The 25046-nt window shown below is 39.5% G+C and overlaps 1 protein-coding gene across 18 annotated transcripts in view; it reads left to right on the top strand.

Moving 5' to 3' along the window:
• Positions 1-25046, top strand: part of EYA1 (EYA transcriptional coactivator and phosphatase 1) — an 83976-nt gene that overhangs the window by 38572 nt on the left and 20358 nt on the right. For 10 of the 18 annotated variants that reach the window (XM_035125099.3, XM_088675604.1, XM_060277753.2 and 7 more), the window contains 4 exons: positions 349-535; positions 1863-2005; positions 2578-2661; positions 8562-8651. In XM_035125099.3, the coding sequence (XP_034980990.1) occupies positions 349-535; positions 1863-2005; positions 2578-2661; positions 8562-8651 (504 nt within the window). The remainder of the gene's footprint in view (positions 1-348; positions 536-1862; positions 2006-2577; positions 2662-8561; positions 8652-25046) is intronic. The other 8 variants (XM_035125097.3, XM_035125101.3, XM_088675607.1 and 5 more) reach the window with 1 other exon arrangement.

Raw genomic sequence — 25046 nt, 5'->3', positions numbered from 1 at the left:
AGTGTGTTTTGAGAAAGATAATACAACTCATAGCTGTAATTCTACATAAAACCTTGAAGTTCTTTAGAATTTTGAAGATTACCTTAATGTTAGTTGTAACAGCCCCTCTTTATTGCCTTAAAAATGTCAGGATGATATTTATACCCAATTCTGATATAGTTTTTTCTAAAATTCAATTTCCTATTTATGCAAAATAAATAATGGTTGTGATTTCCTACTCTGCAAAATCCAAGATGGCAGAGAAATTGAGGCATCTGTTTGCACTTACATTTTGGAACGCACACCAAAAAGTAAGCAGCATGTTGATGGGAAAGTCTCTAATACAGCTTTTTTTCTCTACTGTGGTAGGAGTATCCTTCTTACCCCAGCTTTGGCCAAGGTCAATACGCACAGTATTATAACAGTTCTCCATATCCGTCGCATTATATGACAAGCAGCAATACCAGTCCAACAACCCCTTCTTCCAATGCGACATACCAGCTTCAAGAACCACCATCTGGCATCACAAATCAAGCAGTTGCAGATCCTACAGCAGGTAAATGCATAGATTTGATTGTACCTATAGGCCACAATTTGGCACTTGAAATGTATTTTTAGAAGAATTCTGAATGTATGGTGCCACTTATTAAGAAAGGACTGGCTCAGCAGGGGGTAAATGGACAGCAGTGAGTTTTTAAATACAGGTTTTCCTATAGTTACCACATCAAATAATTTATAAACACCAGCATTAAAAAGTAAAAACCACAGATTACAAGATGTGTTATAGTCTTTTCAGATGTTGAGCTCATTACTCAAACTTTAGTTAATATTTGCCATCGTGACCGTCCCAGTGTTGATGACTGGTAGGTGGGGTAAGCATGGCACACCATGGCTTCTCTGGTGGCGCTGCTGCTGCTGGTGGCTCCACTGTAGCATGAACCCCAAGTGTTGCCCAGGTGGGTGTGAAACTACCATCCATGGTAGCTGGTGGGAAGTCCTGAAATGGGACGTTTCAGGTCACAGCTCTGCAGATCCCCTAAAGAACTTTCCCATTTTAGGGCATCTTAATTGGACCAGCCTGGAACAGGCACAGCCAAAAAAAAAAAAAAAGGATGTGTAAGAACTTCATTAGGATTGCTTAGTCCATCTGCAACCCTGCGTACATTTATTTGGAGTAGATGCCACTGAACACAGTGGGACATTTGAGTTGGATTGCACTGAAAAGCTTGACTGCAAGTTGCAAGTCCATATTTAGCTATAATAATCCCCAGATGTTCCAGTCATCACTAAGCATCAATCCAGAGGGCTTAGGGAGAATGGTGGCCACTGGATGATAGTCACTCAGAGAAGCTGCAGCAGTGAGTTTTATCCCATCCCATTTGACCCTCTTTGCCCCATAATATTTATCAGAGATGTTGGTGCCCTACTTCCTCCACACTCCGAAATTTAAGCTGAAAGTTCTCCACAGAAGACGTAGTTTTAAACTAATTCTAAACTAGCTTTAAACTGATTTCAAGAGCCAAGAATATGAGAGAGCAAAGAACAAAGTTTACAGGAATCAGTGAGCTTTTAGGTTAACTTTTGGCCGGCTTATGTTCTATGAATTCTTGGAAGCTGGAGGATGTTTTGTTTTTTAAGTAATAACCTCTCCAAGTATTGGAAAGGAGAACTTTCAGTTGACTTCATTGTTGTATATATTTGGGTTAGGAAGAATTCTGACTTCCAGGAATTAGTGTACCACTAGTAACATAAATACATATGGTAATATATTACAAAAGTACACCAAAACTTTGTGTGGCCATTTCAGTGCATCATACTTAAAGAGAAACAAAAATCAAAGAACTACAACTAAACTAAAATATAAGCAATTTTTTCTTCTGAAGCAGAGTACAGTACAATCCACAGCCCAGCAACACCCATCAAAGATTCTGAAGCAGAAAGGTTGCGTCGCAGCTCAGATGGCAAATCACGTGGTCGAGGCAGAAGGAATAATAATCCTTCACCACCGCCTGATTCCGACCTAGAGGTATTGTATATGAAGAAGCTATTTTATTTATCTCTCATACTCTTCAGAAGCATTGGAGTGAGTTACAGCATACCAGGCTAAGAGATGCATAAAACCAAATTCCAGCACATGAAAATCCTCAAAAGCAAAGCAAAGCAAAACTATAAACTCCAGCTAAAAACCATTCCACTCCTACTTAGTCTTATATTTTGACCTTTCTCACAAGGGAGTTTCCATCCCCTTCAAAATTTCTCCCCCCTAGATTGTGTCCCCTGCTTGCTGAGAGGTAATAGCTACCCAAGGCATCACTGCAACACTTCTACTGCTTCCTCCCTAAAATCTACTGCAGGGATAGGAAACCAGTCACCCTCCAAATGTTAATTCTTAATAGGAAAGTATGTTAGATGTTATATTACTTATTGACGTCGTTCTGAAATGTATTGTTTCTCTAAAATAGTAAGAAAGGATAGCTTTCTTATGGTACAACATTCAGAATAGTTTGTTCACATGTACATCCATTGATCAAAGCTTTTTTTCCTATTTTAATTATCAACTTTACAGAGGGACCCATTGATTTGGTTATCTTTTTACAGAGAGTATTCATTTGGGATTTGGATGAGACAATCATCATTTTCCATTCCTTGCTTACAGGATCCTATGCTAACAGATATGGGAGAGTAAGTACCATGACAGTCAACGTCTATATGTGTTAGTGCAGAAAGAATCTATAGTATGGTGTGGTAGTGAAGTAAAAAGTAAAGTAGGAGAACTGTCTAATGGTTCCCATCCAGGCTTTCAGTGCTGGTGGCACAAAAACAAAATTAGTAGAATATAAGATTGTCAGATCATAAATTGCTTTGATCTAATTATCAGTGTAATCCCGTGGTTTCCTCAGGAGTAAATCCCAAAACTTCTGTAGGTTTTCTCCTACAGAATTATTTGACCATGTTTATAAACTAGAAGTGAGGAATTAGATAATTATATTCTATTAACAAACAAACCAATATTTGCATGATTTGAATATCAGCCACTGGGGAAACAGCAGAGGATGGGTATTGCACTCATATGCTTCTTGATTGCTTCCCATAGGTATCTTTTTGGTTACTGTCAGAAACACCATGTTGGACTAGTTAAGCTTTTGGCCTTAATTTGCAGAATTACCCTTAAGATTCTTATTACTATCTCTGGAAGCTTCCCAGCTGAGCATTCATGCTATTATGTTCACACAGAGGTTATAAGACATCATCAGCATTTGGTTGCTATTCTGCAATTTCCAGTTTAATTTCCCATCAGCTTTTTAATTGGCCTTTCTGCAGTTGGAAAAATGATGGGTTATTTGCACTATTTTAACCACATTTATTTGGATTAACCACATAAATGACCTGACTTCAGGGGCCCTATGACATAAGAAGTTTCATACCATGCAGGAAGATCATATTCTATGGCTCTTCCCATTACATTAGTCCAGTTTTAAACCTATGAAGCTGCCTTATACTGAGTCAAACCAGTGGTCTGTCTAGCTCAATACTGACTGGCTGTGGCTCTCTGGGGTTTCAGGCAGGACTCTCATTCCTACATGGAGCTGCCATGGACTGAACCTGAGACCTTCTGCATGCAAACAGAGCCTCTATCACTGAGCTATAGTGCTTCCCCTGTTCTCCAAGGATTGACACTGGTATGGGAACAGCTGCAGCATGGTTTCCTCCCACACAGTCTAGGTCTAGGACTTTTCACAGTATCCCAATGCACCGGAAAGAGTAGTGCTGCAGCTGCTCCCACAGTGCTAGGCCCAACTATCACCCTCTCCTAATATTCTAAAACTTTTCCCCTTGAATAGCATTACTGCCCCATAATTCCCCTACTGGACCTTGGGATGTGAGGAAGTTTTTGCCACCCCAATTAAATTGATAATATACTAGGAAAGAAATGATTGTGTTGTCCCTATTACTATGTTGAGTGAAAGTAAATAACTACTGGTATGTATAAGATTATGAAAGGGAGTTTGCTATGGCAGATGTCCCAAAAAAGAGTGCTTGCACTGTATGAATCAGTGGAAAGAAATATTTTAATTGAAAAAAGCACTGAAATTGCCTCCAATACTTTAAGATAGATCAAGCACTTTAATCTATAGAGAACTGAATAAATAACTTTTGATGTGTGTATGTCAAAGCTATCCTGCTATTAAATAAATGGGCTCATGTGTATATCTCTGACATGCTTCAGAATTATGATGTGATAAAGCACTGCAATCTACCCTTAAAATATTAGTCAACGTAATCTCTGTCTCTCTTGTTCTTAGTATAAAGTGCTGTTCTTACAAAGGCTAGATAAAAGTTTAGGAGCACAATCAAGCTTTTCCGTGTTTGCTGTAGGAGTTTTTTTCCTTCTCATCAAAAGGGTGGTGTGTGTTTTTTGTATATTGTATTGCTGACAGTGCAATCCTGATCTCTCTTGATGTTGATGTCTGGGGTGCTGGTGATTAGGATATTGTGTAGTCTTCTCTTTGGTTGCCTCCATTTGCCACCAGTTGGAGAGGCTCTGCTGTAGTTGCCATGTTTGGTTGTTTTCCTATCAGTGGATCCCAAGCTGACAGCCTGGGATCTCCTAAAGGGCTTGATTCTAGATCTTCTCTGCTATTCCAGTTATATAGTGAAAAACGGGGGTGGGAGCAGGGAGGCACTTCAATGCCCTGGCTGGTTCAATGCAGCAAGTTTTGGGATTTGGCAGTCAGTCCTCTAGTCCACCTTGTTGCTCCCTGGCCCAGGGTTCAGATTGCTGTGCTGCACAAGTTTCTCATACTATAGTGTGTTAGAGTGAAATTTGATTCATCCCCGAATGAAAGAAGCAACAGCAAACAAAACCTCATGTGCTCATTAGAATGCAGCTCAGAGCAAAAAGGAATTGGCCAATTCAGGACAACAACTTTTTGCTGAGAAGTGTCACGAATGTGCATTCTACAGTTTGCCCAAAATCTGGTGTTCATTTTATAAGTAATGCTAGGGTTACAGACACCAGTGAATGCAGCATCAGTGAGCAGTGCTCCCCAGGTGTACACTGTGCAAGTGTATTAATACTACACATATACAAAGTGGCATTTGATTTAAATAAGATGCTGGCCACATGTAACATTGCATGAGTGATTTGCATTTATATACCCAGCATCACATTTAAATCAGGTGTGATATTGCTGTTAGAGCTCTATTGCTCTGTTTCAATGAGAGGAAGAAAAGAAGCAAAGCAACAAACTTACAGTGACAAGTCAAGTGGCACTGATCAAAATTACCATTTTATCTTCTTCAGTAATTCTGCCATAGTAGTGGGTGGAAGTGAAGAAGTCCAGGTTTGATGCATTATATTTTTAGACCTTTTAAGATGGATCTAAATAGCTCATTTTAAAAAATAAAATAAAAAAATGATAGCGTTATAACAAATATATCTGACAAACTGAAGTGTTTCACAACAACAAAAAATACCACTAACTGATGTTGTGGATGCTAGCCATGGGGTGATTATGAGATTCACATTTCACATTTCTCACACCAATCATGATGGCAATAGATGTGGCTGGAGAGGATGTGTGTGTATTTTCTCATTAACAAAATACTGTCATTTGGCCACAGGGCAAAAGCAATTTCTCTGCAATATAAGTACTATCTTAAATATAGATATTTAGATTTCATTCAAAAAAAATGATCAATAGCTGTGCTAAAAAAGAAAGTGTGGAAGTGCTGGATACATTCTTCAAATGTTTACAAAGAGAGATGCCTTCTGCAGATTTGTGTCTCTAATCAAATCACCTCATACAGCATTAGCAGCTGGCATGCACCACAAGGTGGTCTATGCCAAGTGCTTCGTGAATGATTATTTGAAACTATTTTAAAAATCGATTGCTGCATAACATGAAAGACGCTAAGAAAAGTTGCCACATTAAATGGTTCAGATGTAACATCAAACCATGGTTTGGTACTATATGAATGAGCAATTTTGGTTTGTCCATTCTCCACTTTTCCCATTTCACTGCCATATCCTAGTGTTAAATCTGATTTGCAGGACAACAAAAATCATAGTTCAGATTAAAGGAGGTAGGGAATTGCCATGTGCAAGAGTATAAAAGAAGGAAGAGTGCTAACCAAGGCTCCTTGACCACTCATTCATGTACCTCCAAATAATGGTTTAGCATGATATCTTAACCACCTTAATGGTATTTTAATTTTTGCAATCCTGATCAGAAAAGTTATTTTCTCTTGGGGGCAGGGAACCCTACCTGATTTAATTCTAAGAGATTCTTATGTGTGCTTTAATGTTCTGTGAAGAGGGGAGGGGAAACAAAAACTCTCTTTCACAGAAGTCTTCAATTGTGGCTTTCCAGCTTAACTGGAAAATAAGCCAAGACACGTACAATAAGTGAACTTTCCTGTTTTTCAACTACTTCTTACCCACAGAACAAAGAGAGTGAACATTTTAAAATCACATACTGATAGTTTTTGTATGCTGACTTCCATGTTCAAGAAAAGAATATGTGGTCCATCACACTGGTATTTCCCCTTTTAACCTGAACATTCACATGAGATTTGCACCTTTATATCTTATTAGACATTCCATTGAACTACAAATCCTAATAAACTTACAATGGATGGTAGTTTTTCTTAACTTTCAGTTCCCAGTAATTATTTGGAAATTAATGGTTCTGAATAGCAAAAGAGGACTTGGGTTGTAGTATTTGATTACATCAACCCTATACACCATTGTACCTGTGTTAAGTGTACACAGGGATTTCAAGCACAAGACCTTTTTTTTAAAAAAAAAATCTTTATCCTGTAGATTGCTTGAGTCAGTGCAGTTTGGTTTGGGAACAGAGAGAATCTAGGAGAACAGTGAGAAATTTATCTCTATAGATTCTTTGTAGTGGCAAAAATATATTATTATTATTATTATTATTATTATTATTATTATTATTATTATTACTTTGCAATATTGCTGTTCCAGAGACTGTAGTTAGGAAAGTGAGGTTATTCATAATAATAGGATTCTGCTCTGTGATGCAGGAGAAAAGGGAATAAACTAATCAAAGAAATGTAGTCCTGGAAATAGTAGTTAGAATTGGAATGAGAAACCAGACTGGAATGTATCTTTTATAATATAGAAACATGCTTAATACTGAGTCAGTTCATTGATCCATCTTCCTCCATATTGTCTACAGTGGCTAGCAGTATGTCTCCAGGAATTCATACTCAAGTCTTTTCAGACCCTGAAGCTTTTTCATTCAAAGCATATGCTCTAGCTCTGATCTATTACCCTTCCCTGTGAAATATAGATATACACACAAACACAAACACATACATATACATATATTATAAATAAATAATGTTTATAAATTTTGTCCTGTTCTTAGCATTGTTCTTTCCCCCCCACTTGGATGGGCAGCCATGTTAGGTTTCAAGCCTCATTTTTCTTTATCAATATATTCAGAGTTGCAAAATTACCTAAACACATCAGAACATTAAGTACAAAATAGTTGTATTTTGTTGTTTTAATGAACTTAAAGCATTTATGTTGAAACACTCTGGGAAGTTATTGCCAAACAAATGATAGATTAATGTGGGAGATATCTAACCCAATCTAGTTTATTTATTAGCTTTTTCAAATATATAACCTATTCTTTCAAAATTATGTTTTCATGTTCATGACCTTAAAAAATATTTTTTGTTAAATTGCATGCCCTATGTATATACTAGGGCCCTGTTGCAATTCATAGATTAATAATGTATATTAAAAACACACATCTGTATTATATTTGCAAACCACAATGCTGAGCACATTCTGATTTTATTAGATCAGTAAGAAGTAACTTGTTATGGTAATGTCTGTAGAGCAATTAAAGTGTGTTGCACATGAATAAAAAACCCTATAGATTACTTCTCCATATGGGTGGGCTATAGTTGAATGATTAGTATTTTATTAGAGTCCTTAAATTTATTGTGTAGTATTTCGGGAGGAGTCCATAGATCTATTTCAGAATATATGTGGAAGGTTCTGGTTCAGCTCCTAGTATTTTTCCAGAATTGAGCTCATGTAGCAGAGCTGAGGAAACTCCCCTGAGGACCTATGAAACAAAGGTTTGCCAAAGTATAAGGAAGCTTCGTATTTCTATTCAATTAGACTACAGTGACCTCCACCAAAAACACACACACCCATGCATAGGATCTTTCCTGGCCTACCTTTTTAGCAAATCGCTTCATACCCCTCCACACCATGTACAGCAGCCCAAACTGCTCTAGTCCACAGTATCCCACATCCTAACTACTGCAGCAACAACAGTACTTCATTGGAGCACCTTTGGGCTCAGACCCAGGATGGCAGACTCTGGAGGAACAGGAGGAGGGGGAATGGGAGTAGGAAGCTGGATCAAAGAAGCCCTTTCCTCCCTCTGAACACATCTGGCTTCAATGTATAAATAACCTAAATAAATAAATGCAAGATCTGGGCTCATAGACTGGTTTGGGTGGCAGAGAATTGTAGAATTCTAGGATTCCTTTCTATACATTACCGACTATAATTGTTATTTTTTTTCTTTGAGGACCCCCCTACTTCTGTTTCCTTGGGACTGAGGATGGAGGAGATGATTTTCAACTTGGCAGACACACATCTATTCTTTAATGATTTAGAAGTAAGTAATTATAGGTCTATCAAGACAAAATGTACTATTAGTTTCTTTTTATAGGCTTGTGGAGGGCAACCATAAGTGGCGCAAGGGAGGAAAATAACACTGGATCCGCAATGTCACTTCAGTTCATACCAGCCTTGGCAGAAAATGAGGAGGGTTCCTCCCCACTTTTCACTCCAGGTTGGTGTAGCTGACAGGCCCAAAGATCAGACCCTTCAGGGGATCTGGACGGTTTGGGGTCTGCTCCTGACCTGGTGGTTCGCTACCCATGAAAAGTTCCAATTTCTGGGCTTTCTACTTGCTAGTGATGGCGGCAGAATTATTGGCAGTAGCTTTCCACTCACCTGGATGCAGCTGGAGCCTCCCCGATGCAGCAAAGTCCTACCCTTGGTGACACCTATGTGCCATCCTAGCCCTACACACACCAGCCATCAACATCGGAGTGAGGGTTGTTTTGACCTCTCAGAAATGCTTATTTGCTTGAATATGGCAGGGGTACTCCAATTCACATCAACTCGAACCAGCATAGCCAGTGGTCAGGGATGATAGGAGCTGTAGGCCTGCAGCATCTTGAAAACAGTATATTGGATAATCAGGAAATATGCTACACAAGGGCTGCATGAATATATTTGCTCACACAAAATATCAGTTGTAATGCGTTACACTTCCACATTTAGTAGCTGAAAAAGTTGTTTGGAGTGTTGATGGCTATATCTTATTCAGTTATTGTAATTTTGATCAAAGTACACAAGTTCAAACATCAGAACATAATTGTTTATGCATACAATTGAATATTAAACCTTACTGCCTTCTTAATGATCACTAGGTGTATGTCTCTTTCTCAATTGCAAACCTCTGGGAGGAAGTCTTGTATTTTAACCCAAGGAAAATAATTAATGTTGAATAATTGGTAGACTCAGCTACTTAATTAAAATGGTGTTTTTTGCATAGGACTAGGGCTGGGTGATGTTGGGTCTTCAATATTGCTGCTGAAACTGCCGGCGCTTAAGTTCCTCTGCCTCCAGCTCCCAGCTTGTTTGTTGCTCCCTCTGTTCCACTGGGCACTGGAGGCAGAGGAACTCAAGAGCAGTGACGGTTTCACCAGTGATATACCACTGAATGAAGCTGTCATTGCGGTCTGCCCAGGGCCGACACGCTAATAAAGGCAAACTAGGCCACTGCCTAGAGCGCCGAAATTGAGGTGTGCTGTGTTGGCCAGCCCGCCGCCCGCCACTGCCTTCAGGGCCGTCCCTAGGCTCGGGCTGGGGGGCGCCAGGGCACCTGGCGAACAGGGGCACTGTGGGGAGGAGGACGCGGGAGGTGATCCTCCTCTGAGGCCGCCGCCGCTGTGCGCGCCTTCTGGAGGCTGGCCTGGGCGGCGGACACTGTCTTCGTGCCACTGCCGGCGCTGCTTCTTTCCTGCTCTTGGCCACTTCCGGCCGCTTCCTCCCACTCGGCCCAGAGGCACCCGCAGCTTCTGATTGGCTGCTCTTGCGCCAGAAGGTGACCTCGCCTAGGGCGCCAAAAACCCTACCGGTAGCACCGGCCCTTAGTCTGCCCCCATGTACCATTCCTGGGTGATATATTGATATATTGCTCAGCCCTACATAGTACATAAAGCTTGTTCCACTTCTTTTCGTTAGTCATTCAAGTCTTGTATGAACACCAATTCATAGACATTTGTAGTTGATTGTGGTGGTTGTTTTCAGCTTGTCAGTAGACCTTCCCATGTGAGTAATGAAATGTGAACAGAGAACTAGCTGAATACAGCAGCAGTGACCTCTGTGATCAGAAGGATTTCAGCAGTAGAACTATTACATGAACTGAAAAAATAAAAATAAAAATGGGAACCCATTTCAGTCTTCAATGCTGTTACTTTTGTATCCATCTTTTTGGAACTTTCTACATAAACTTCCAGTGAAGTGGGTTGCCTGTTTAATCTTACAATGGGAAAGGCAATTTCTGTTGTTATTATCATAAAAAGAAAAGAATATATTAAAACAAGTTTTGCTCCCATCATAATAAAGACAGCTGCTTATTTAAAATCCAACCATTAAACAAGCTTGTGGCAGGACTGCCAACAGGCATTAATCATCACATTGTTGTTTTGTTAGAATTTATAAATGTATGTTATTCCAGACAGGCAAAAGAATCCAAAAGATTCAAATACAACTTTTGCTGATCAAAGTTAATTGGCAGCAATTGGCCTTTAAATATTTCCTGATGTTTCCTTTTCTAAAAAAATCAAGCAAAATACACCTTATTTAATAGATGAGCCAATATCATTTGAAAAATGCTAGTGTGTGAGGAACCTTAAATGTGGTTTCTCAAACATCTGTCCTATATTTTGAATTCTTTTCATCTGCAAAGAAACTACTCACAGATGAATTGGCAACTTAAGAATGTAATAAAATTATTTAAATGTGCTTTATTTTTTCTTTCATTCCTTAGTGAAGTATTTATTTCTTCACATTTAAAATGCAAGAATTCATACATTTGCAAGTGTTTTCAATAATGCAATTTAATGTTAAAGACTCCTTACTTTCCAAGGCTGTATATGTATTTTTGGTTGCTTTCAATTTTATACAAGCTATAAAAAATAGTATCATATCCTAAGCCTACGTCCAATAGTTTATAGTGTTTTCTTTTGTTTTACCCAACCATAAATCTACATGTATACATATGTAAAGCCTTGTAACTTCTTGCAACTACAACTGATGTCAATAGAAGTTAACTATAAGTTTAGTGGTTATGACAAAACGCTGGCAACATTAATGGAGAATTTTGGATTTTACTTTGTATGCCACAAAGGGCTTGTGAGCTGAGTTTCCTGAGTAGCATCTTCTCAACTCACACTGTAAGCTGCTTTTGAAAATATGGTGACATTTCAAAAGCAGTTTCAGTCAGTCCATTTCAGCATGTGAATTTGTGATCACATTGTACATTCCTAAAAATATTATGTGCAGTTCTATTGCCGCACCTCAAAAAGGATGTTGGACCCAGTACTACCTTATATTGATGTGGAGTGCAGGAGCACTTCTTATGCAAATTCCAAGGATCACCCATGTTGTGCAATAATTCAGAGCAGGACTTTTAGTGTGGCTTCCCTTGTTCTGTGGAATAGCATTCCTGTTGAGATACAACAGGTTTCCATTATCTGCACTTTCCAGAAACAAGTGGGAACTTTTGTTCTGACAGGCTTTTCTGGCTGCATAAATGGTTCTTTATCACAAGTTTTGACCTGTTAGGGTTTTAGTCTTGTTTTACATGCATTTGATCTTTATGTGTTTTTAACTGTTTTTAATAGTATTATGTGTAAATCATGTTGAGATGGTTGTTTAGAAGCTGATTAAGAAATCCATGATGGTGATTAAGAATTATTATGGCAGTGGTGATGATGATGCTGTTTTCAGTGGCAGCCCCTTGTTTTCATAATATGTGGCTGTGCCTTTAGTAAATTATTTCACTAATACTGTAATTATTTTATGTTAGTTGTGGTCCTGCAGAATTGTGGTAGAGTGGACATTTATATTCTAATCTAGATAATAGTTTTGGAATGTTGTTGTTTAGTCGTATAGTTGTGTCCGACTCTTTGTGACCCCATGGACCAGAGCATGCCAGGCACTCCTGTCTTCCACTGCCTCCCACAGTTTGGTCAGACTCACGTTGGTGGCTTCGAGAATGTTGTCCAACCATCTCATCCTCTGTCGTCCCCTTCTCCTTGTGCCCTCAATCTTTCCCAACATCAGGGTCTTTTCCAGGGAGTCTTCTCTTCTCATGAGGTGGCCAAAGTATTGGAGCCTCAGCTTCAGGATCTGTCCTTCCAGTGAGCACTCAGGGCTGATTTCCTTCAGAATGGATAGGTTTGATCTTCTTGCAGTCCATGGGACTCTCAAGAGTCTCCTCCAGCACCATAATTCAAAAGCATCAATTCTTCAGAGTTTTGGAATAGAAACTTTAAAAAGACCAACTGCACAGTAATTCTCTGAACAATACATTTTCTTTTAACTCTCTAAAGGACAGAAAACAACATTCTGTCAGAAAATGTGGAAGATTTTAATGTGCACTACACTGCAAAACCACAATAGGTTTCAGGAGGGGGGAGTTTCTAGAAAAGGAATAGTAATAGTTATACCTCATGTGATCATTATAAATAGTTGAATAGGCAATGTGACGGCGTTTGAGAAGTATTTGGTCCTCATGAAAAGTATGTGCAGATGTCTTGAACATGAAAACATTTTTTCTGCTTACAAGATTACCTGGGTTTCCGGCTTCTTGCTGGGTTATGACAACGCTCTTTATTAGAGTATTTTGGCACATCTGGTCTCAGGCAGAACCAGGAAGTGTAGAGGCATGAAAAAAATGAAAAACAATGGCAGGGAAGTTATCTGAGCCTTTCAAACCCCTTAAACAGGTTTGTTTCCACACTGCAATGAGTTCTAGGGAAAGCTTTGCGTCACTTTTGATTTAATCACCACTGGATGAACCTTCCTTTAGTTCAGTTTAGTGATGGATTTAACTCTGCATCCTCCCTGCCCCCTGTCACCCACTGTTCTACTCTGGAGACAGACCAGTTGTAAGGTCATATAAGTTTCTTTCTTTATAGATCAAAGTAAACACTGAGCAACAATGAATAAACACCCCGGCTGCTGGGGTGTTTTCAGCATCAGCTTATTAGGCTGCCTGAAAGCACTGAATTATGTATGGGCTAGCAATACAATATATCTGACCTTTTGGTTTGTCAACTGTATTGTGTAAGAGCAGCATCCATATACATACAAGTTGGCTTCAGCTAGGAGAATTTGTTGCCTGCACTGGTCATTTCTCACTGGTCTGGCATGACCTGAAATGCTTCTTTGCAACTAATTCTTCCCACCCTGCAATGTTTTCGTTTTCCCCCAACCCAACCCACCCTTCCTGCCTGCCTTCCCTCTCACCTGGTATGTTGTAAACTCTGTTTTTAACTTGAAGGAGCTTCACAGATGGCTTGTTATGTGGCCTGGGGGTTTGCAGAGATAGCATTTAGGATAAAAGCAAACCTCTTGGGCATAAACATCAACACGCTCAGTCAGTGACAATGAATTTATATGAATAGATGTTTTCTTAATTTCTTAATTTTCTCTCTTGGGATGTCTACACCTCTGGAATAATATCCTAAACAGGGTGGTCATGGTGCATTAGCAGGAATACAATTTTCACTCTTTTCATCTATATGGTGTGTTTGTTATATCTTGGGCTTTCCACCATCAGAAAAAAAAATAACAGAGTACTGAGCTTTGCATTTTGGAGTATGATAGAGCAGACAAATCTGCACAATCTCTTGGCAGCAGCGACACATTTTCTAGTGCAGCTGCTGAGAAGCACAGATCACGTCCACCAAATTCAAATACTTTCTCATGTGTATAGTTTTCCTTTTGCATAATATGACTCTACCTCTCAAAACAACTTACTAACCCACCTGTCTTCATACCCATATTACACATTTTCCATGATACTCATTTCCAACCACGCTGAGCATTCTGTTGTAAACAGCAGTGCTATTCCATGTTCCTGTTTAGCTGAGTTTCTAATTATCCAGATAAGGTGCCACTTACAAACCATTTAACTCCAAGTGTACTTGAAAGTAAGCCCCATTGTTTTCAGTGGGATTTGCTTCCAAGTAAGTTTTCTTAGAACAGCAAGTCTTCAGCCATTTGACAAATCTGATTGCTCAGTAGTGGTTTACACTGCTACTTTGTAAACATTTTGTCTTGGTAATGCTTTAACCAGTAGGTAAGTTTGAGGAGGGTTTTTTTCCTATAAAGGAATAAAATTTACTATTTCATTGTACAAATGTTATGAAATTAATCAAATAAATAAATAATATAGACATACCAATATAACTGTATTTTGTTCATTTCTACACACACAAACACATACATCCACACTGAATTTATACTTACTCATACCTGCTAGCATACCTATACTGTGCACATTTTTGATGGGGTAATTGAGATAGGTGATTTAGATGTGGCAGAGATATACAAAGCAAAAAAAAAAAGCTTCAATCCTAAATTCGCTTATTAGAGAGTAAGCCTCATTAGACAAAGTCAAGCTTGCTTCAGAAAAAACATGCATAACATGGCACTATAAGTTTCTTATTCCAAGCAAACCTTATTGGAAGTAAATCCTATTTAAATCATTAAAACTTGTGAAACAACTTAGCTAGGCTCGGTCTGTACGATACATACTAGATATTTATTTATTGATGCTATTGATATACTGCTTTTTAACAAAATATTTTCAAAGTAATTTGTCAGTCTTGGAGCTCCACATGATGTCCACATAACGAATGCTAGAAATTTAGGCTTTTTATTTACAGATATGTCTTGATCATTTAATTTTTTTAAAAAATAGCTCTGTACCTCAGTTGCTTTTAAAAATGTTTGAAAACAGACGCTGAAAGGAACCAAAAACGTACAAATTTCAAGGCTTCTTACACGTGACTTTTTATTCTAGAATCAATGTAGACTGTGCTTGTTGTTTTTCTATGTATCAAAGAATTGTAGAGTGGGAAAGGACCCCAAGGGTCATCTAGTCCAACCACCTGCAATGCAGAAATCCCTACCATGACAGATGGCCATCCAAACTCTGTTTTAAAAACCTCCAAGGAAAGAGAGTCCACCATCTTCAAAAGAAGTCTGTTCCACAGTTGAACAACTCTTACCATTAGAAAGTTCTTACTGATTGTTAGTTGGAATCTCCAGCTATAGTCTGGCCAAGGCAGAACAGAGCAGAACTCTTACTTCCTGGGTCTCTAAGGTGCTACTGGAAGGAATTTTTTTATTTTGTTCCTTTGATCAGTATACTATACTTCCATTGATGCAGCCAAGACTAGCATTAGTCTAGTATACCTGAAGGAGTGTCTCCACCCACATCGTTCTGCCCAGACACTGAGCGCCAAGGGCCTTCTGGTGGTCCCCTCACTGCAAGAAGCAAAGCCACAGGGAACCAGGCAGAAGACCTTCTCGGTAGTGGCACCCACCCTGTGGAACGCCCTCCCATCAGATGTCAAAGAGTTAAAACAACTACCTGACATTTAGAAGACATCTGACGGCAGCTCTGTTTTGGGAAGTTTTTAATGTGTGACATTTTAATGTATTTTTAATCTTTGTTGGAAGCCACCTAAAGTGGTGGGGAAACCCAGCCAAATGGGTGGGGTACAAAGAATAAATTATTATTATTATTATTATTATTATTATTAGCTTCTTTCTTTCTCATTTTCATGTGTACTACTGGCAAGCCAGGTATTCGGGTCATCTTGAATCCCAATTCTGTCTTCTGTGGCCTCTGCAAACTGCACAAACATTCCCTCAATTCTTTCATCCAAGTCATTTAGAAAGACATTGAACAACAGTAGGCTCAGAACAGAACCCTGTGGCATCCCACTTGCCACTTTTTTCTAGGAAGATAAGGAACCAATTGTGAGCACTCTTTGGGTTCAACAAGTCAACCAGCAACAAATCCATCTAACAGTTATCTCATCCAACCCACATTTTACCAGCTTCTCTGCAAGAATATCATAGAGTACTTTGTCAAAGGTCTTACTGAAATCAAGATACACTATGTCCACAGCATTCCTCTCATCCACAAGCTTCTAGCTCTATCAAAAAAAGAAAAGAAATGAGATTCATCTGGCATGACTTGTTTTTAAGATTTGTTTTTATTTTATTTTTTGCTACAAACAGGCAGCCCAAGTTGCCAAATGGTAGTAGCAACAAAGAGCTTTATTAGCTTAAATGACTAAAATACCAGAGTTCATTTGATAATGTGTTTTCAGTCACTGTGGTTGCAGAAAGAAGCATGAAAACTTTATTCCCCATTCTTGCCCACAGAAAAATTCTAAACCCTGGCCAGAGAAGCATGGAGCAATTGCTGAATTCCAAGAAGAGATAATTTTGTCTCTTTTGCTGTACAATCATCCTGCTCTGAAAGGTCCTGTTTTGTGGATTTTCCACAGGCTGTCACTGGTGGGAGAACCATTGGCAGTAGCTTCCTGATCCCATGGATGCAGTGGGGACTTCTGCAGTGGCAGAGGCTAATGGAGCCTGAAAGAGGGTTGCTCCTACCTTAATCCTGGTCTCAGATCAGAGGTTGGGATTGCACTGCAAGTATCACTACCTAAAGTACCTGAAGTATCACTACCTCTGAAGTACATTGAGCAGGGGGTGAAGAGAAAACAAAACTGTGTTCACAGACATATCCTGACTTAAGTCCAGAACCCAACAAGAGGGAAGAGCTGTTATTAAAACAAAAGCAGAGTGAAAAGTGCACAGTTCAAGCAGATGAACTGTTCAGCGGCTACAGCTGCTGAATGTTATAGCCTTCATACTTGGAATTGGAAGCTAAATGAGGAGCAGCAAGAATTCAAGAGGATTAAAAGCAAACATGAGATAGGTGTGTATTTGTGGGAAGGAAGCAAGTGAGGGGTGGAACGGTCATTACACCTGTTTTGCAGTAACTATAAGGAAGAAGTTCTGGAAGCTGAAGTGTTCTGCATTACAGAGTAGTTGGGATGTACTACTAGAGAAGTAGGAAGCCCTGGAGTGTGGATATCTACTGCAACATTCCATGCTTAGACTGAAAACTGTTCTGGATTGAGCCAAAAGGTCCACCTGCTACATTATCCTGTTTCTAGTAGTGACCTTGCTTGTTAAACAAATCATCTTAAACTTATTTGTACCTTTTCTAAACTGTGGTATACATTCTAGCTGAATTTTAAACAGGGAGTCGGATCATTACTTTGTGCTGCTGCTGCTGCTGCTGCTGTTGTTGTTGTTGTTGTTGAATTCTAGTTTCATCTGTAACTAACACTATTCTGGTTTAGTTGTGATTCAGTAACTGGCAGGCCTGCAGAAACTAGCTGGTTCAGTCCTGATCTGCAGGGAAAAAATAAAGGTTTATACTACTTCTAAGTTCAGATTCAGTTTGACAAGTTTGTTAAATAAATGTGTCTCCTCTCACTCTCCTTTTTAACTTTACTTTTCATTTTTGACAAGTGTGCTCTTTGAAATTTAATATGACCATATTGGACTCTCTGGGCAACTTTCCATTTCTATATATGTTATGAAAGAATGGGAAATGTTGGGCTATTAGGTATTTAAGTGGGAGAGAGTTATTTGCAAAGTTGTCTGAAAACAATAAAGAGGAGTGGTATAATTCAGGCTTCCAGAATGAGCTTTAGATCCAGGGCCCCCAGAGTCTTCTTCTGTTTCAGGAGTACTACAATAAAACTTCTATGTGAGTTTCATTTAGTTCAGTGATTATTTTGTTCAGTCAGGAAACCTAGAAAGAGAATGACAAGAAAGAGAATTCATCCCATGTCTTATCAATCAGGCTTACTTGCTGTAGTCTATAAGTATGGGCTAAAAGAATTTAAAACCAATTAAGACAGCAAATCTATGTACGCTATGGCCTTGACAGAATGTGTTAGCTGAATACTGCTTGGTTTTGTTTTGTTTTTAATTAAGAAAAGGATTACTTATGAAAATCTGTTGTTCTAATACATACATTTTAGTGCTGGTTCTGATAATTCCTGAAGGATAATTTCAGAAGGTCATGAGGTGAGGCAAGCGTGTTGACCCCTATTGACACCCAGAGAGTTTTATCTTGTTTCTCTATGATGATTAACTTATACTTGAAACTGCTGGATAAAATAATCCAAGAATTTGTAATGTGGCAGCCCACACTATCTTTTCTATTGTCATTTGAGGGAAGATGTAGAGGTGCTGAACTGGTGTTGGAGGCTGGTAATAGATGGGATGGGAGCAAATAAATTAAAGCTTAATGCACACAAGACAAAGGTGGTTAATTGAACTGCTGATCTAGTGATATGAGTTCACTTCTTCTCAATGCACATGCTTGCTGTCTGGTAGTGCCTCTGGATCCAACTCTGAACCTAGATGACCTTTGTTGAGCTTAGGTTAGTATGCACACTAGAGGAAGCAAATCTGGCATGGTGTCAGATGATTTCATCACATCACAAATAGACTACCACAAAGTGTTGTACATGGAACTGCCTTTGAAAGGTGTCTAAAACTTCTTTAGGTAGTATGCAGTGCTGCACCCAGCCTGCTGGTTGGAAGTGGTTATCAAGAACATATGACTTCCTTTTTACAACGGCTTTATTGGTTTTAATTCATTTTAAGCCCAATCCACAAGGCTGAGTGTGACCTTTCAACCTTTTAACAGCTTTGGAATTGAGATAACTGAAGGATCATCCTCCCCTATAGAAGACTGCTTGCCCATTAAGACCTTCTGCAGAGGTTTTCTTTCACCTCCAACCAACATCTGAGCTGTGTTTCGTTGGAATGTTGAAGAGAGCCTTTCTGTGACTTGTCCTAAATTCTGGTATTTCCTACCAGGGAATACCCATATCACCCACTCTTTGATCAGCTTCCACTTCTGTGCAAACTGGTTCCTCCCCCCTCTTTTTAGCAGGCATTTGACTTGAACTAATCACTTCTGTTTTCCTAAAATATTTGGTTTATCATACTTTCCTTTGTCTTGTTTTTATATGGAATTTTTCAGTAAAGTGAATACTTATAAATATTGCTTGGAAAAAATGAATAAAACAAATACAGCCAATTTGGTTAGATTATGTAGAGTGCACAATCACAAAATGTGATGAAAATAATAGATTTCCTATTTTCCCTTTGAAATGCCTTTGAGACCTGACTCTATGGAACTTCCTACCATAGTGTATAATGAAGTTCTCAGATAGATGTCACAGTTAAGGAATGTTGCATTAACTATTTCCAGAGAAGTAGCAGTGCCCCCCCCCCAAGAAAAACAGCAGCCTTGCGGCATCTTAAAGAGTAAGACATTTATTATTATGGCATAAGCTTCCACAAAAGTTTATGCCAATGCCATAATACATTTGTTAGTCTTTAAGGTGCCGCAAGACTCTTTGTTGTTTTTTGCAATGTCTATAAAACCTTTAACTTTTGCCACCAAACAGCCCCTACTTCTGTAAGAGAAGCCCAGTAGTTTGGTGCATAAAGACAAGTTTTTACACACACACACACACACACAGAGAGAGAGAGAGAGAGAGAGAGAGAGAGAGAGAGATGTTAAGGGAATTATTTACATAAAGAAATAATGTGTTGCTTTTCAGATGGCAGAATAAGATTGCTTGCTTAAGTGTACAGTTCTGAATTAAGCAGGATTCAATACATTTAGTTACAGTGCCTGGTATTTAAAAGTCTTCTCAAGCCAAATAAGCTCTCAGTAGCCTATCCCTCTGGCCAGATTTCTCTGACTTTCACTCCAGTCAATTGCTTACAACTAGGAACAGATGCTGTACAATAGATCTCTTCTGCCTCAAGTTCTTCCTGCTTCTTTTGACTTCTATGTTAGTCCAGATGCTTCATGGACTGCTTGCTGAAATTCACCCTATGGTCAGACCTCTGCTTGAAGCTATTCGGTGATGGACTCTGCTGCCTACCTGAAGCTTCATCACAACTTCACACCACAGGTTCTTGCTCTCTCCAGCCACCAGCTCTGGTCTCAGATTGCATGACTCAGAGGGGCACATGAAAATCGCTGGGGGTCTCTGTCAGGGGACATGGGGAACCAGTCATTCAATCTCTCCCCACCAGAACCAGAATGAAGTGCGAGGCTGAGTTTTTAAGCGGCGAATGGCCCTTGATTGTTGGGAGGGGGGGAGATGCCGAAAATGGCTCACCCAAGCCCGAGATTGTAAGCGGTGTGAGCGGTTGTATGCTGCATTCTGCGGGTGAGCGATTTTCGGCATTCCCCCAAATAATCCTCCCCGAAAGCTCAATCCCCCTATTTTCTAAATTTTGAGGCCCCAAAAATAGGGGGCGTCTTATACAAGGGGGCACCTTATAGATGGAAAAATACAGTGATTTCAGTGTAAGGTGTAGTTTTCAATTCTTACTGCCAATAAAATAATATATTTACTCCAAGATCAGCATTATGACCTCTGCAAGTGGATTATTTGTAGCACTTGATGGTATTAAAGTAAGCAAGGGGATAGCAAGGGGATAGCAAGAGACCGATGGTATTGGAATGTAGTTTTTCACAGCAATATTACACTTGATACCAGTATGAAAAATTATTTTATACTAGAGTGTCTCAGCAAGACTAGCAGTTAAAATGAAAGGTAAAAGAAGCTATAGTGATCACTGGCAGTACTAGTGACAAATTAGTAGAGATAAAGTAATGGGCAGATCATTGGAAGAAAACAAATTGACTTGATATGGGAAAAAACACCCTAAAGATTTGATCCTAAGAATTTGAATTTGAAAATAATCTTTAAAGCCATTTTCAATGTCCTTCAACCTTAAAAAACCTGGGATCAGTTTTAAGCTGAATTTGCAACATAGTATCTAGCTCTCTTTTAACCATATGTCAGTCCTTTTCTATGTGTACCTTTTTTCTCCTCCTTCTCTTCATCTCACCTTCCTCTTTAAACAAACAAACAAAGGAACAAAAATGGAATAACAACAACACTTCAGTTTTCTTCTTCTTTTTTGGCGATCACTCGTAGGCGAGTAAGATTATCTTCCATTAACACGATTTTAACAATGGTAAGTGACTGTGGAGGCCAATTCTGGATCCACACGTCCTTCCACAGTGGGGACATTGGTTTCCAGGTGGGAGTTGATCACGGTGTGGATTTGCCAAGTGTGCCTTCCTCTTAGCACGTTTCTCCCTTGCGTCCTGAGATTATTTTCATTGCCATGATCCTACACTTTGTCGACGGGAAACCCCCCACCGGAGTAGAAATCATATATTGAACAGATGGAAAGTTCTTCAATCTGAACAGGCTGAAAACAAAAAGTAAAGTTACCGTAACTTCCGTCATAGAGCTTCAGTATGCTGATGACAACGTAGTGTGTGCATGCTCAGAGGATGACCTCCAAACCATCCTAAATATCTTTGCAGAAGCTTACGAAACATTCAACATCCAAAAAACCAAAGTGCTACACCAACAAGTACAAAAAAACCCCTCTGCAGCTCCACAAATCCAACTTAGTGGTGCAACGTTGAAAAATGTTGATCGCTTCTCCTACCTAGGCGGTTACCTTTCCACCAAGGGCTAACATTGATGCCAAAATCCAGCATCGCCTGAGCTCTGCGAGTGCAGTTTTCTCCCAATTGAAGTGCAGAGTGTTTGAGGACCAGGACATTCGCAGGGAAACCAAAGTGCTTATTTACAAAGCTATTGTACTACCAAGCTTACTTCAGCTTACCATCAGCTATGGCTCTGATCATTTATATGTCAAAACCCATCAATCAAAGACCTTGTTCAAAGGGAGATGGGTGGACCATATTTTGCAGCCCAAGGACTACATTCCCTTGTGGAAAACACATTCTAGCTAACCCTAGGCATGGAGCAGCACCAGTGAGGCGTTTGCCTGGCAAGAGCCCAAGAGGCCTGAAGCGATGCATTTGATCCCTGAACTTGAACTTCACCATCCGGTTCTAAGAGATGGTTCTTTGGACAGAGCAATGCAATAGTGGGCATTGTACACATCTAAAAATATGTGTCAACTGTAAAGTACATACTCTACATGCTTAGGAATTTAGCATGATGGATAGAGTATTTAAGGCTCACATATGGGTTTTTTTTGGGGGGGCTGATTTTTGCTGAATAATTTAGCAAGAAATATATTGAAGAAAAGGTATAGCATTCCTACTAACTATAGTTTGGCATCTGCTGGGTTAATCAAAATGTCATGCAGATTATGATAACAATCTGTATATCAATCATGGCTTCAGTTTAAGTAGCTCAGGAGATGCTGGGAATTATAACGTGTCATATCCCTAAAGTCATTAATAATTTGGTCAAAAATCTTGCTTTTCATGCATGTATTCTTTTTCTAATGGAACAAAAATCTTGAAATGGTAAAATTGCAAAGACGTGTGTGAAATATGGATATTATCATTAATATAATGTACCACATTTTGTACAAAACTAAAATAAGATTTTGATCCAAACTGCTTGCCCCCATGTAAATGAAGCAATTCTGCGTGCATTCAGTTTGCAAAGGAAAATCCTGCCCTTTACTACATAAAAAGTCAGGCCTTTTCATGTACTTTAATTTTTGTCTTAGCCTTTCATTAACAGGCATTGTAGTATGAATGTAAATTGTGTAGGTTCATTACACTGAATTTAACTGGAAGTATTTTGAAACTTTTCAAGGTCAGTTTTAATTCCTTAACTGTTAATCCACAAATTGTCAGATGGAATGAAATGGATTTCAAGAGCTCTCTTTGTTCTCTATATCTTGTGCCTGTCCCACAGGTAATCTGCACCTTTCTTCCTACCTTTTGCACAGAATAATTATTGTGGGAAAGTCGAGGAAATCTCCAGGTCACAAAGTGCAGACCAGACAGGGATGACAGGTTCTGCCAATTGAGGGCTAGTATTGAGAACCTGCGAACTGTAGTCTCTCCTTTTTCACATGGATTTATGTCATATGTGAACAGCAATTTTCTGGTGATGGGTTAGGCAGGAGCACTTAAACTTTTATTGTCAGTAACTAACAGGAAGCCAGCAGTGGTCCCGAATACAGACGAAGGAGGTACAATTAAAAATAATTTTCCAGTTATTTTTGAATGGCTTTTGCACATAAAAAGGCCTATTTCTGCAAATGGATGCTGCATCAGCACTAATAAGAACTAGAAATTTAAATGCAAAATAAGTCAATTTTAGCTACCTTATTCTACCTTTTTCTAATTGGTTTTGCTAAACAGATGTCAAAAAAAGTTTGCTTATTTATGAAATTTGCTATCCGGTTATAAGTAATAAAATAATCCCGAGGAGGGGTACAGTACCTGTAAAATCAATAAAACCATACATTCCAGCTATCAATAACAAAACAGGTGTGATCACACATACACCATCAAATAACTATTTACAAAATACAGCAACTGCCCGATAAATAAGTCTTCAGTTGGTTCACTACTTCCATCCTTCCTAATAAATACATCTTTCGTTATGGCACTACACCCAACACGACTAACTATACTCCACAATTTCCAACTAATTCATACTCAAAGTAAACCAACTGAAATTAATGGACACATGACAGGTTAGTAATTAGTTCAATTTAGTTGCCTCTCATAAAACAACTGCATTTTATATGTACTATGATAGTCTAGAATAAAAATGTAATATCCTACCTATCCCACATGCCAGATGGCAAGTGAGCAATGATGGGGAGTTGCTCCAAGGTCCTAACCATGTTGCTGTCTACAGCATTTAACAGTGTTCTCATGAACATTCCGCACTGGCTTCTCTGGGGAGGGGAGTACAGAGCCAGAAGGGAAATAAACCAGCAGGTTTCCCAAACAGTTACTTTTTATGGCAGACAGAATGCGAAAAGGAGGCAATATCCTTAAGGCTCTTCATTGGCACATCCTCCAAGGATATTCATTTCTTTATGTAAATTAATACCTATATACCGTGTTTTCCCTTTTTTAAGACACCGTCTTATAACTTTTATCCTAAAAAAAAACACAGGGTGGTTTACTTTCAGTGGGGTGTCTTATTTTTTTATTACCGGTACGGTTTTTACGGCTCAGGGTGCTGGCTCAGGGCACTGCTGGGCTCTCTTGAGTGCTCTGTGCTGCAGCAGCAACCGGTTCCGGGTGGCGGGGCGGCAGGCGTCCTTGGCTGGGCCAGGCGGAGGCCGCTGGCTCAGGCGCTCCGCCCGCCGCTGCAGGGCGCTCCAAGCTTCTTGGCCTGGCCAGGCAAGGAAGAAGCAGTGAGCCCAGCGGTGGCGGCAAGCACGGAGGTGTCAGGAACGGCGGTGGACGAGAAGGCGGAGCACGGGATGCAGCCAACAAGGGGGGAGTGCGATCAGCTGTTAAATGGCGCTCTTGGAGCGCCACTTCACAGTTGATCGTGCTCCTGCAGTGCCGGCCGCATGGAGTGACTCTGTGAGTGGAAGTGCCTGTGGGGTTTGGTTTCCGTGGCGCGGAAGTATGGCTTATTTTCGGGGTATGTCTTATATTTCTCAAATGCTTAATGGCTTACTTTATGACTACGTATTAAAAGGGGGGGAAGGGTATATTAACAAATTACTTTGGGCATGGAGGCAGTGGTTTCATTCATTTCATGAGAGGAGGAAGAAGAGGAGGAGATTGTGAGCCGGTGATAAGTAGGCACTGAACAAAATAGCAATGGATGCTCTAAGGAAAAGATATTATATTGCCCTATACAAGAAATGGAGGAGGAGCAACCCCCTCACATTTCCATGCTCAGAAGCACAAACACAAAGAAGATATCAGGATTGGGTCCACTACACAGGTAATAAGTGCACATTCATTGACGGATCATAGTGAAAGCCCCACTCCAACAACTCTGATAGGGCTCTGAAACAT

Source organism: Zootoca vivipara, chromosome 8 (assembly GCF_965207765.1).
Source record: "Zootoca vivipara chromosome 8, rZooViv2.hap1.1, whole genome shotgun sequence".
NCBI lineage: Eukaryota > Metazoa > Chordata > Lepidosauria > Squamata > Lacertidae > Zootoca > Zootoca vivipara.
The sequence above is the reverse complement of the archived record's forward strand: the minus strand, read 5'-3'. Positions and strand labels throughout refer to the sequence as shown.